This window comes from Fusarium subglutinans (assembly GCF_013396075.1).
Source record: "Fusarium subglutinans strain NRRL 66333 chromosome Unknown NRRL66333_c0000044, whole genome shotgun sequence".
Taxonomy (NCBI): Eukaryota; Fungi; Ascomycota; class Sordariomycetes; order Hypocreales; family Nectriaceae; genus Fusarium; species Fusarium subglutinans.
Genome location: NW_023502107.1, coordinates 91014 through 104958, shown reverse-complemented (window position 1 = coordinate 104958; position 13945 = coordinate 91014). Strand labels below are relative to the sequence as shown.

The 13945-nt window shown below is 50.7% G+C and overlaps 4 protein-coding genes across 4 annotated transcripts; 3 read left to right on the top strand and 1 right to left on the bottom strand.

Annotated features, from left to right (window-relative positions):
• Nucleotides 1–3461: 3461 nt before the first annotated feature.
• Nucleotides 3462–6308, top strand: FSUBG_4879 (uncharacterized protein; the record flags this gene model as incomplete). Its single annotated transcript, XM_036682914.1, has 1 exon — nt 3462–6308. One exon carries the CDS (start codon nt 3462–3464, stop codon nt 6306–6308), a length of 2847 nt encoding a protein of 948 aa, XP_036539565.1.
• Nucleotides 6309–7070: 762 nt separating this feature from the next.
• Nucleotides 7071–8374, bottom strand: FSUBG_4878 (uncharacterized protein; the record flags this gene model as incomplete). Its single annotated transcript, XM_036682913.1, has 5 exons — nt 7071–7241; nt 7325–7736; nt 7915–8111; nt 8199–8240; nt 8297–8374. 5 exons carry the CDS (start codon nt 8372–8374, stop codon nt 7071–7073), a joined length of 900 nt encoding a protein of 299 aa, XP_036539564.1.
• A 488-nt stretch (nt 8375–8862) lies between these two features.
• FSUBG_4877 (uncharacterized protein) lies at nt 8863–9532 on the top strand (the record flags this gene model as incomplete). Its single annotated transcript, XM_036682912.1, has 2 exons — nt 8863–9096; nt 9155–9532. 2 exons carry the CDS (start codon nt 8863–8865, stop codon nt 9530–9532), a joined length of 612 nt encoding a protein of 203 aa, XP_036539563.1.
• Nucleotides 9533–10322: 790 nt separating this feature from the next.
• Nucleotides 10323–13710, top strand: FSUBG_4876 (retinoic acid induced 16; the record flags this gene model as incomplete). Its single annotated transcript, XM_036682911.1, has 4 exons — nt 10323–10331; nt 10395–10502; nt 10555–11495; nt 11541–13710. 4 exons carry the CDS (start codon nt 10323–10325, stop codon nt 13708–13710), a joined length of 3228 nt encoding a protein of 1075 aa, XP_036539562.1.
• Nucleotides 13711–13945: the final 235 nt, after the last annotated feature.

Below are 13945 nucleotides of genomic sequence, written 5' to 3'. Positions count from 1 at the left end.
TAAGCCAGAGTCCAGACTGCTAGAGAAGTCGTGAACTCGAGATCAGACCACTGTGACGACTCAGAGTGAAATTGGCACTCAGACCACCTACAAAGATTCCTTATCCGTAGAGGCCGGTTCTTTATCCGCTCACCGTCATTTGACACCACCCCATGGTCTAGCACACGAAACAGAGTGTACAGAAAGCTGATATGCAGCAGGGCTGCAGGAGTAATTTGATAGGGCGAGCCGAAAACAAGTGCGAGAAGTGCCGACGGGGGCGGCACCCAAACAGATCCCCCTCATTGATAGGGATCAAAGCCAAGACCTGAAGGTGGTGCTTCGATTTGCTGCTAGCGGGGTAGTGATCATCACTTGCGTCGTGGAGACTCTTCAGGAGTTGTTGTTGTGAAGAGTTTGGATGGTTTGTGTGGTTGAGGTAGCAGTGAGTTGCTTTGATCCCCCATCTGTTCTCCTCACCTTGCAAAATTGTCCCACGAACAAACATGAGGATCCCAGGAAAGAAACGCTTCCAAGGCTTTTATCACGCAATTCACGGCTTATGGCTGGATGGTGTTTAGTAACGGACTCGCATAAGCATGCGTGAGCACGGCCGTTTGAGTCGTGGCAGTCGATCACTGTGCGATGATCTATTCGTGAACGCAAAACCTATGAGAGGGACGATCGGCGCTCTTAGTCGTCAACTGACGAAAGAACAAGGAGGGGTTTTTTTGTTGCTGTTTTTATGCGACAGCTTCATTTTTGTGTGTGCCTGTGCGGAGCTTATCAAAGTCTCTGAGCCTGCAGCGTCTTACAGGGAATAGCTTGCAAAATTGAGCAGCCTTGACGATGTAACCGTGAGCTTGGAAGTTGAAATTTGGTGCACTCCATCGGTGATTGTCCACATCGAGACGAGGAGAGGCTCTTTGTTGTTGATGGATGGTTGCAAGGACAAAAAGCGGGAACATGAAATTAGAGCAAAAACGGGCCAAGAAAAAGTGCCGAGAGTGAAAAAATGGACTGAGTCTAATGACTCAAGTACCGTCCCGGGGAATCGATCAGCCACGGTGAGTCGGGAATTAATTTGTTGTTTTAGGCGCTGGATTCCAGATAAAGTTCCTGGGCCATGTTGCATGATTTGCAGCTGGTGGAATGTGCTGTCTCATCGTTGTGAGGTTAAATGGTGATGTTGACTCTTGGGAGGAGTAAACAAAAAACTTCATCTCAAAAAGACTGGTTGTTTCATCACGACTCAAGACCAAATATTTCAGCTTCCTTGTCCTTGTCCGTGTCCGTGCAGTTGATGGCCCTAGGAGCAATCCATGTCATCCTAACTTCTGTCCCCCTTGAGCCAGCTCAGGGCCTTTCCCACAACAGGCAGGCCATGGCGCTCACGACGTCAGAAGCAGTAAATTCTCTTTTTTTCCCCCAAGGCCACTGTACCCGAAGGCCATTCGGCCGTCGCTCCCTAGACACACCTTGATCCGGCCGAGGTGAGATGGGGGGCGATGATCCCAAAGCTTAACATCTGGGGCATGATTCGCTCATCTCGTTTCTGGCATGTGCCTACGCATCGGAGCCTACCGAGCATTCACCGTCTTGCGCAATTGCTGATGATGGAGACTCTTGATGAGGCTGGAATTGTCAAGTGTTTTCTCGCATTGCGGAGAAGCCCTAGAATCGGCAGAGCCGGGGTGTGCCCTGGCCAATGCCTGGTAGAGCGTGTAAGCGATGGCGTGCCCACGCGAATGTTACATTGTTGATGTTATATCGAGATTGTGAGTGAAGAAATCGGGCACATGGGACGGACCTAACTCAGGCGTGACGAGAAACAGGCTATATAACGCAGTGTTAAGACATAAGACACTGTGATAGAAACAAGATGAGACCCTGCAAAGAAACGTCAACGCAGCAACACAGCCAGGCATTGTGTTGTCAATCAATTCGTTCTGAAGAATGGTCTTGTGACGAATGTGGACAAAGACTTTGGTCCCTGCCAATTATTTCCCGTCCTTCATCTGCTATGCTAAAAACAGGGTTCACACAGTGGGAGGCACGGCGTGTTTCATGGTGGAGCATGTGACTCCCCAATGGATCAGTTGTTTTTACTTGAGAAAAACCACTTTCAGAACGAAGAGGGGCGTTATTTGCAGAATGCGCTGAAGCTAATATCTCGATTCTCTCTATCATGATCTGTTGTTCTCAAAGTTTGAAGGCATCGTGACGAAAAGCGGCAGTAGACATTGACATTCATCCTCGGCTGCTGATCGTCATCGTCTGTGGGCAAGACTCAGCCATTGAGCGCAGTCTAGCGCCTCAAAATTGGCCATCTCAACCTTGTTCCTGAGTACCTGATCCGCTGGCATTCAACAAGCCAAAATCGACCAGAAACGGACCTCGACTATGGGTGATCGATCCACTTGCAAGAACACAGATGATCGTACATAGCGTTGGCGATTCAAGCCTTGAGATTTATCGTAGATTTTATGGTCAACGGCTTCATTTATGTTCAGCAAAAACCCTGCATCCCCAACTCAAAGCTTCAGCTTGACGCGCCTTTAGCGCGCACTCCACTAGGTAGGTACATAGAATAAGCTGCCCCCAACTGCTGCCCCAATTCCGCACTCCAACGGGGGATCCATCTCTCGTGCAGCTCGCAAACCATCCATTGGCAGTCAGAGGTTGGAGACCTGCTGAGATCATGCGAGCCACTAGGACTACAGTGGACTCTTAGCATCCAACAGCGTCAGAAACAGCCGCGTTGGCTTGTTGATGGCACAGTGCGAGCCCCCCTCTCCTCGCTATTCTCGTTCCCATCTATCCATCGTCTTTGCATTCTGCCACTCCATTCCTTATTCTCTATTCTTTTCTGTTTCCTTTTCAATCCAATCCAAGCCTGGGCTTTGACAGCCAAAAAAAACTCCCACCTCCACCACCTGACTTCAACCAACAGTCAACCCTACCTTGCCTTGCCTTGCCTTGTCCTTTTTTCCTTACCTACCTCATCTTACCAACTATCTATCCACTTGACAACATCCCACTGTAAATCATCTCGTAACCGATCAAAACTACCTCCTTGCAACGCTCATTACTTGCTTTCTGCGGCCCTCCGGCCGATCTTGGCAGGTTTTGCTTTGTTGCATTTTGACGATAGTTCCCCTCTTGTCGTCGCCCTTATCAGTTTTATCATAGCCTTTTGTCGCCCGTGTTTTCTTTCCCCGACCGTTTTCAATTCGAATGCACATGTCGACCACGAACCTTCTTGTCGCAACGGCTCGCCTCCCAACTCTACTACATATTATTCCGAGACCCGATACTTTACCCGTCCCCTCGTGTTAAAATCGACCGAGACGCCATAACGCTCGAGTCGTCAACTCTCTGTACCAAGCCCTTGTCCCTGAAAGGCTTGTCCCGGCTGCCGGCCCTGTTCCCAAGTGGTTCTCGGGTTCGTCAGACTGTGGCAGCGAGACACGTCGTTGCGCATGCCTCGCGCTCCAGGTTCGAGTAAGCGACAGCAAGGCGCCACCAGTCATCGCGATAATCGCCATGAGAATGGGCTTGTAGGTTCTGCCAAGCGTTCCTCTGACAAGAAGGGCTCGGGCCTGCTCGACAACCCTCTTCGCCGAGCTGACCAAGGTACTGCTGGTGCTGCTGGACAGTCGACGCCCGTCAATGGTCACGCCAACAGCCCGTACAAGCAGTGTGTCTATGATGCCTCCAATGACTCCCGTACCGACGACCTCCGCCGCTCCTCTCTTGACGCCGTCTCCGAGATGTCGTCCGACTCGTCCAACGCCAACGGCCTCAGTGGTGTCGAAGCTGGCCACCGCCAGATCGATGTCAATGCCATGAAGAACGCTGATGTCCATCGCGACTCAGGCCCGTTCGACCTCGCAACCACGGTTCTCAAGTCTCTCCCTATGCAGGACACACTCGCTATTCTCATCATCCTTATGCACGTCCCTTCGCTCTCGCTTACCGTTATATACACCATCTTTACGTTCCTTACCTTTGTTCCTCCCGTCGCCACCAGTTCGGGAATGAGCATCAACCTCGCCGAGATTTTCGACGGCAATTCGACCATGCCCTCTCTCGTAACTGTCTTGTGTGTTGACTTCTTCTTCCTTCTGATATGGCTCTTTCTGTGGGGTCCAATCCAGGATGCTATCCTAGATTTTGCCAAGCCAGTTATTGCCATTACTTTGGGAGGGGGGACGAGTGCGAGGGATGGAACATCGAGAGGCCTAACCACATGTTTTATGTGGGTGATAGGTCATCACCTACTCAGGGGAACCAAAGCTCATTGGGGACGTGTGGCTCGACACATACCAGAGCACTGGCGGTTGCCCCAAGTTTTCAATAACCCTGTCGATTCTGCTTCTAGCGCATACGATAAGATGTCTGCCTACGGATGGATTCGAAGTGTTCTCGCCATTCATATTTTAACCCAAGGAATTGTGCGATATATCCGAGAATGGTATCTCAGACGCGAAAAAGCAAATGCTTCTGTTGGTGCCAGCGATCCTGAGGTCGGAAAGCCACCAAGTGTGATCAGCGATACGGCTAACGAAGGAGGCTTCGCAACGCCTGATACTGAAGCAGGCTTGAATTCGACATCTACAGTACCTACAAGCAAAAAAAGAAGAAAGCAAAGCACTCAAGTTCGCTTACAGCAACCACTATGGGCGGCATTGGCGAGCACCAAGATTGTTGTGGTGAAGGAGTACGAGTTATCCCATGCGGCTTCTGAGTCTGCTGGAACTAATGCTACCGACATTCACAATCTTGGTAATGCTCCGTTCAACAACCAACCCAACCAAATTTGGATATCCTACATTGGTAGCGATGAAGTTTGTTTTAACACTAGCCATTTCCCCGGAATCGACGACAAGCCCCGTTTAGCTGAATCTTCAGGCGAAGATTCGAGACCAGCTAATATCGACACCCCGAAGCCATTTTACGTCAGAGTTAACAACGCTGTTTGGCAGCCCACCCGCATGTATCCGATCGAGGAGTCCCCAGGAGAAGCTCACGAAGGAGTTCGATGGACTGGTGATATCTACGGCCTCAGACCTGCCTCCAAGTATGTCTGTGAGTTTGTGGATAGTCAAACTGATGAGGTTCTGTTTTCAACCAGCATCAGAACTGTTCAGGCCACTCAGCGAGAGACGGACGGTGTTCCGCCTCCCGTTGCTAATGGGCAGCGCTCCCTCCACCCGGATTCACCTTCTTTGACTCTCAGGACATCGATAGCAGCAGTCGAAGCGAAGCTTAGCGAGGAGAGATCCCGCCTCAAGACTCTACGAAAGGAGTACAAGAACCGCGCCAATGCCCTCAAAAAGGACAACGAATTAACGGATAATCAACTCTCTTCAGCTGGAAACCATGACGAAAAGTACCGACAAAAGATTCGTCAGCAAGAGACCCAGAAAGCCCAGGCAGAGCGTGATACTCAGCAACTGGCTGATCAGCTCAAGAACTTCGACACTGCACCTGAACTCGGCGAACGCAAAAAGAAGGTCGAGAAGCAGTATAGTAGCGAGAAGAAGGTTTTTGAGGCAGCTCAGAAGGCTTTCAAGGAGTACAAGTCCGGACTGGAGAAGGAGATCAAGGCCAAGGAAGTCGAGAAGTCGAACCTCAACACCCGCCGCAACAAGGTGGCGACTCGAATTGCCAAGGTTGAGAATGAGCTTGCCAATATCACTGACGCCAACAATCGCGGTCTTGATGAGGCAGAACGACGAAACCAAGAGCGTTCCATTTGGCAGGGTCACGTCGCTGGTATCGAAGCCAACTACAACGAGCGACTGGCCCATGTTCGTGCGAGCAATGCCAACAAGAGTGAGGAGATTCGGCATCTGCAAATGCAGCTGCAGAGTTTCCACGAGTACATCAACTCGAATGGCATGTCTTACGATATGATGCCTCCTCTTGACGCAGGACACTCCCACCTTGGCCCGCCTTTCCAGCCTACGACTTCGAGCACTTGGAACCCGGATCCTACGGCTCCTCCTCACTACCCAACTGGTCTCTGGTCCGCCTCTGACAACGTCCTCCCTTCGGCATCGGCTCCCACTCTCCCGTCCATGTCTCCTTGGCAACCTCCCCCCACTGCACCTCCCTTCGAACCCCGTATGACTCGCTCTCGTGGACGTAGTTCTAGCATGCTCAGCAACGTCAGCGGTTTCACGCAGTCGAGCGGCGAGGAGTACGCGTCGCCGCCCATGGACTCTCGCCGGGTTAAGCACATCTGGGCAAGTCGCACCAGGGCCAGCGGTGGCGGTAGCAGCGGCAGCGGCAGCAATGGTGATCCGACTAGCCCTAGGTGAGCGAGCGATCGAGTTTGGCTGAGCGATGTATGGCTGTGATGCAAGGACAGCGGTTGTTTGGTTCGATTTCGACAGGCTAGGCTGTTGGATAGCGCTTGCAGCGAATAAAAGTAGTGCCATTGTTAAATGTTTGTCTATTGAATGGTGATGTCTTCATGTCTTGTGCCCTTGGCTATGCCCTTATCTCATCCCCAAGCGGGGATCCTCAGTGCAAGTGCGGCGAGAATGAGTCTGCTTTTCCCCAAGGATCTGCTCGTATCATCTGCTCTATTGTGGTTCCCTTTTTGGCCTCTTCATGTTCATCAGCTCTTTTCACACATCCTCTACCATCGTCACATCAAACACTATGCGGATTCTTTTGTATATGAAGAATGGGGACGCGTCACTTCACACATTCGAACAACTCGTTCTCAAGGAGGCAAAACTTGGGGTCTACATCCCAAGCGATGCAAAGTTCTCGGTCAGTTTAGTACAATTTGGTAGTCCTTCAGACTGTTTGCTCTGGCGCCTTGGTTGAAGGTTGGGAGTTTCCTTGTTCCCCAATGCCCTTCGAGCAGTTTGCTACGAATGCTTGTCCATCTTCTCATCCCACCCGGTACTCCATCGCCTGGCTTCGGTGCAGAAAGGTTGTCGGGTGCAAGTCTTTTCAAGGACAAACTACTTCAATCACGTCACATCATGTTGTTCAAGCATTCAAGTGTTTGTTCGAAGTCGCAGTGCGCTTATGTTCATTCAGTTACTCGCTAACTTTATGTGGTACATTTAGACTTCTAACTCGCCGAGCTTCCGCTCTGCCTCTTTACAGTGAACGGTGGACTGAAGCTTGGCAAATCGACCCATCAGATCGGCCACAGTAGAGGTGAGCTTCTCAACTTGCTCCTTGAGCATGGCATTCTCCGAGGCCAGTGCCGCATTCGTCTCGCGCATTCCTTCCTATTTCATTTGCAAGGCGCGAATCTGCCGGGCTATGGTATCAGTATCTATTCTCTTCTAAGGCAGTTGTAAGAAAGACTTACTTGACCCTTGTTCTGATGAAGGCTGCGGGCCACTTTGACGCGAGCGGTGAAAGACAATTCATTAGAATTATCAGAAATCTTTTCTGGCTTTTGATTGCAGTTGAGGCAGTGGTCATCAAGTTGGTCCTCGAATCTGTCCAAGGTGCTCTCAAAAGTGTACTGGGCGTTCCCGATATAGGCGATCATCGCGTTGTTCTCGTCGATATCTTCGCGTTGCTGGTCGAGGCGCATGTTGATTTTTGAGAGCTCTCGTGCGGTATTGCTTTCGGCAATAGTTGTTCCCTGTTCACCACATCCGTCAGCCAAGGGTTCCTGAGCTGAGTATGTCTGCACCTTGATATGCACTTTGAGAACTCTTGTGCCGCGACCACTGAACCCTGCTTTCCAGTCCCAGAGCAACCCAATTGACCATCTGGACAGTCCCACGAGATATGCCGGAGCGATACCAAAGCCCAAGACGCAACTTAAAGGCAGTGTGGCTGTACTACCGAGGTATACTGGTACAAGGCCGCGATCCCCAAAGTCACAAGTGTGTCCAGGCTGAGCCCGGAGATACCAACCTAATGTTGCGACAGGAACAACGAGCGTACGGCACCCCGATTTCCTTTCCCGAGCCGAACGTGGTATCTTGGTGCTTGACTTTGGAGATCTGGAAGCGACCCCAGCTGCAGTCCAAGCTAGGCTTGGAGATACTCAAATGAGCACCTGAATCCACAGCTCGGGACCCGACATCCAAGGCCGCAGCGTCTGAAGACAGGCACGGGGACCTGGGCGGTATGTCGGGGAACTTTGATGCTTCTGGCTCGCATGCGGGGAAGAAGGGGCAACAAGAGAAGTGCAGTCAAGGTTGGATGAGAAAAGAAAGCAGACATACCTGAGTGGGATCAAACTCTGTGTTGATCATCTCTACATCGGCCTGTGTTGAGTTAGTGAGATCATAATAGGTGAGTAGGCTCTTAATTAAAGACCTACCGAAGCATGTTCTTGGGTCACGCCATCCTGCGCGTCCTTTTGCCGACGATCATCTGGCCCGAAGCCTCGGTTAACCATCTTGGCGAAAGGCAGTAATGAACTGCGCAGCGTGGTGAAGTGTATGAAGATCAAGTTGGGTCAAGATGTAGGACCTGCTCACTGATGAGGGTGAGAGGATGATGATGGAGGAAGAAGAGAAGGGAGGGAGGGAGGGGAGAGAAGAGCGAATTTATAGGCCGCGGAGGAAGGGATTGATTACGAGAAGCTCACAGTGATTCACAGTGACCGCAGTCTATTGTTCTCTATTGCGCGTTCAAACGGCAGTGTTGATTGGGTGATTGATTGGTCGTAAGAAAGGTGAAGGCCGGCTGTCAATGACGGCTGGCAGCCACTGGCAGTGCACTGGCAACTTTTCTCGACACCTCGCTCTAACCAGCATGGTTGAATTTTCTCTTGATCTCAGTTGCCTTCGGTTAACTTTTCCTCTGATCCGTCTATTTATGCCTTGAGGCCATTACTAGACCTGCAAGTGTTCATCCAGACTCATACTTCATCGCCACGCCAACATGGCTCGCAATCGACCCAGCGCAAGAACCCGGCGCTCGCGGAGGAGAAGAAGAGAAAAACTTCAGAAGGCGTCTGCAAATGAAGGAAATGAACAAGCTGAAACCATTTCTCAAGCTGTCACTCCTGAGGCCGCTTCGCCTACCGCCCAAGCTACCGTCGATGCTCCAGCTTCTGGTGAGAAAGGCAAGCCATGTGTGACCAAGGTTCGGCGTTGTAGGCATCGTCATCTTCCTGTTTGTTCCAGCCTTTCTATTCTACCTAGGTATATTCACAGAACTTACACGCTGTTAGGATCGTCACTATTACCATCGTGAGGACAAATATGACCGTCGATTTTATGCCCTTGATCGGCGTGTCAATGAACGAGTTGATGATAATGTCGCAAAGGGGCGCGCTGCCATAAACGAAGATTATCAGCGCCACAGTGACAATCTGCGTCGTGCCGAGGGAAAGTTGGCAAAGAAAGTAGAGCAGATTCAGCACGCGTACGAGAGAGATGTTCGGGAAAAGGACAGAAAGTTCGCTGGTCTCAAGCGGAAAGTCGATCAGATACAGGCAGAAAATGAGGACCTTCGGGAAGAGATCGCAAATGAACGTCGCCGCACTCAACGCATGATGCTTGAGCTATACGAGTCTTCAGATTCCCAAGACACTGATCATTCAGACTAAAGATGCATGGAGTAACGTTCCTGTTCTTACGAAGATGATGGAAGAGGTTTTGGGGGGGGTGCTTGTTCGGAATGAGTGATGGCGCAAGCCGCCTTGCATGAGGAAGCAGAGCTGGGCAGTTCACAATGTACCGTAGTCAACACAAGTCTAGAGATGAATGAGATGTCTCTGATACTTGTCATTGACTTTACCTCCTAACAGTCTTTCCATGTGATGTAATCGTCTTCCTTGGTTATGCTAAATGTCGTGAGCTTCGACCTCCCCATTTTCCCCGTCCGGCTAGCAGTTCAAAGAAGAGCTTGAAGTCAGTAATAATTGAAAGGCTGTTGGTCTCCGCTCTGTCAGGTCTTGTATAAATCAAGCTGATATTACAGTTTTCGAATCAGAGTTGTATTGCGATTTACTTGTCGCTCGATCGAACAATGTTGTGCTTGCCAACACAGCGACATTCACTCAAAGACTTGTTCGACAGAAAAGAGCCAGACTATCGATACATCAGGTAAAATGTGAACAAAATTATCTACTCGTGAACCTATGTTAAGATGAATTATATGTAGAGTAAAGCAGATGAGTCTTTTCAAAATAGGGGGGGGGGGTTCACAACTACCCTGAACCAGCAGCCACACTCACCTTAGCCACGACTAGCGCCACATGTCCACTCGGATGTCCCTGGCCCAGGAGACAACAGCTCTCAACACTTCAACTTACAAGGACCTGTGCGGTGCCGTTATGTGGTCAAGGTGACTTTATTCCCTAGTTATAGTCGCCGGGAGATGACTCCAATATCGTCATGGATTTCGTGAGTATCTCGCCACCATCGGCCACTGCAACCATGACACCCAACTAATTGCTCTCTGTGCAGTGGTCGCGCTTATTGAGCCCTCTCTCGTCTGGGGGCACCCGCAAGGACCTGGGACATGATCCTGCGAAACGACTTCACCGGTTCGAAAAGCAATATAGCCTCTTACTCGTGAGGACCAGCGAAATCAGCCCATGCCTGCGACAAGCACTAACCAGAGTAGTCTGCTTGGAGAGCATCATCCAACCTGTCTCGAGACAGCGACGCCGCCGAGACCCTCGAGATCCGCCTCCAGGAACTCACCAACATCCTAAGCGACGAGAGCCGAAGACCGTTACCGCATCCATGTATTCAATACTGCTCGCTCAAGCAAATCTACGTGCCTATTGGAAAGATCGCTACGACTTCGTACAATGAGTGGATCATTAAGGAGGCCGTCCTCTTCTTTGCGACCCTTATCGAGAGCGAGGAGGAAGCGTTTGTCGAGAACCAGACCTTTTCCGCCAGTCTGACAAATCTCCTTGTACGAATCACCGGCATCAACAGCGTGCGCCTGGGCCTGGATACCGAGTCGCGTGTCGTCGAGCTAGCATTTAACATCACAACCAAGATTCGGCTGGACCCGAGTATTTTACCAGCATGGTTCAAGACACACCGCGGCGTGGCGCTTCAGAACAGGGAGAAGGATGAGAACGCTCGCGATGCGTTCGTTGGACGGACACAAAAGGCCGACTTCCCCCTGTTTTATATTCTCATGGACTATATTCACCATGAGGGTAAGGTGGGCGACTTTGCGCGAACAGGACTGCTGTACATCATCGAAGCTGCGTCGAGTTCAGGACCGCTGGAACAATGGATTGTTGAGAGTGACCTATCAACTTTGATGGCGACAGGTCTTGGCGCTTTGTACAGCCAGCTCAGCCGCAAACTGGTCGTTGACCATCTTCCTCACAACCTACCCCCTATCCTCGCCTTCTCCGATTACGAGCATCCAACATCTAACTACGAAGTCATCAGCTCGTGCTCGCCCGAGTTCCAATCTCACCTTGAAACTTTCTTATCACACCTGTTATTCTGGCAAGACGTCTTGAACCACTGTCGGTCTGTAGAGGTCAAGTCGACTCTGCTGGAGCATTTCCAAGTTATTTTCCTTCAACAGTTATTGTAAGTCCCCAGCGGCTCTCGTCCCTACCTACGCTAACAGGTTAGATACCCCTCACTGCTTGAGTCCTCTGATATCGACGGAGGCTCGTCTGTGGCTGTTTTGACTTATCTTCGCCGTATCCTGGAATCACTCGACCACCCTGACATGATCAACCTCATCCTTCACTACCTCCTCGCACTCCCTGATAACATCGCCTCTGCCCGTCCTGGCTCAAGCTCGTCTGCCAGCAAGGCTCGCAAGAGAAAGTCGATGGACCTGGCCACGATGCTGGCAGAGAGGGCAGAACCCGCTGCTACGCCTTTACTCTTCAACCTGGTTGATCTCGTTCTCGCGTGCTTGAGATCGCGGAATCAACAAACAATTCATGTTACCTTGCAACTGGTGTCAGCTATCCTTAAGAGACACCACCGATACGCTATCGTCACTCTTCTAAGAACTGACAATGTTTCTATTCAGAATGCCACTAGAACAGTAGGCGCTCAAGAGCAAGAGGTCGAATTCATCATGTCATTGGCGGGAACGATAGGAGGTGAAGATGATTTTGATGAGGTCTATCAGCTTGTCCTTCGAGATACCATGTCAAGGCTTGAAGCACATCCCTGCTCTCTCAAGCTCGTCGCTCCTAGGGCATCTACGAGTAACCAGAGGCTGCCCGACAGTCTTCCCGGAGCACCTAAAGAGGTTGCAGATCACACTCTGCGACCTGATGACCCTCTTCTCAACTCGCTACTGGATCTCCTGGAGACATTCTTCGTCAATCAAGTCGAGACGAATTTGTCCGTGACTGAGACACTTGTTGACTTGGCTGTCTGCGGTTTTATGAAGATCGAAGGATGGTTGACACGAAGTCCAAGCTCTTATATATACGATGAGGCTGAGAAGTTGAGACGTAAGTCTACAGAGAACGAAGATGCGGAGAGTGAAGACGATGAAGATTTTGAGGATCTGCCGTCGCCAACCCCAGAACAGAAACAGCTACTAGCCATGGAACAATGCCGCCAACGGCCGCAATGGTCTCAGGCGTCTTTACCACGTGTTTTCAACGTTCTCAGAAAGCTGGAAGAGCAGGTGGCTGCCTACAGAAGGAGTATTCCCCGATTTGACGAGTTGGTGCAACAACGGCGTGACGCCTTTAGGACCGCGGATGCAATGTTACACCACGCGGGTCCTACACCCAGGCCGACCCCCATCAGCGAAGATCCTCCCGATCGACCAAGCTTTGAAGAGATGTCGCGCAACGCATCACCCTCCCGACCGTCGGCACTGGAAGGATTAGCGCATCGTCTCTTGTCCGAGTTGGGAACGCCGAGCCGTGCCAGCAGCCCGCGAGGACGCAAAGAGCTGGGTCGAAGCTCTGGAAGCGGCAACGCGACACCTGGAAAATCTGTGCTTAGTTCCAAGGAAGCGTCTCATAGTAGGGGACGAGGCACTCCTGGACGTAGCCACTCTCCACCAAGAACGCTCGAGACTATAGATTCGGCGCAGAAGGCCAGGGAAGAAGCGCTTGCTCGACAGATGGCGGAATTTGCGGCTATGGACCAGACTATCCTCTCTAAGAAGGTGGGATTACCAGATGTCAAAGTTGAGCCTATTCCTCTCAAATTTGACAAGAAGCCAATGCCTGAACCTGTAGAGAATGAAGCGACAGCGGAGGAGGAACATGCTGAGCAGGCTCCCTCTGAAGCTGATGAGGACCAGTTCGAGGATACTGTGACTAATCTTACTGAGCACTTACCTGTGGAGGCGAAGGATGAGGATGATGCGAAGACGGAAGATACGGAGACTGATCTTTCTGACGCTGAGACTGCGCCTGAAATTGCTGAACCGATGGAACCGGTCGAGTCAGAAGTTGAGGATACCACATCTGCTGATGCCGAAGAAGGCGAACCCGCAAAGGAAGTGGAAGTCAACGAACTCGAGGCCAAGGATTCGAAGGTCGATGAACCTGAACCTAGCGAGTCCGAGTTCCACGACCTCGAGACCAAGGAAGACGAACCGGAGGAACCCAAGATTGCAACACCTCAACGAGAGACCCGAAATATGGATACACCAGAGCCCGAAACTCCTCAACCCAGAGAAGCAAGGGAAAACACAACAACTGTTTCAGTGTCCCACGTCGTCACTAATGTTATTATCCTACAATCCTTCCTTTTTGAGCTGGCTGCCCTTATTCAAGTCAGAGCAGGTCTATTTGATGAGGTGCGGTTCGTATAGCGTGGGAATTTGGACGCGAGGTGCATTTGATCGAAAGAACTTTCTTACGAGTCATGAGAGATGGATGGCATGGGCTTTACTTATAGATGGGAGAGGGATTATTTTTATATTATAGATACCATGATCGCAGTTTTGTGTCTGGTCAAACGTGACATTTTGGGGGGTTGTGGATCGTAACTTCGTGTATTCATGTGAACCCAACGCCGGCTATATGTATATATCTATGCAATGTAAT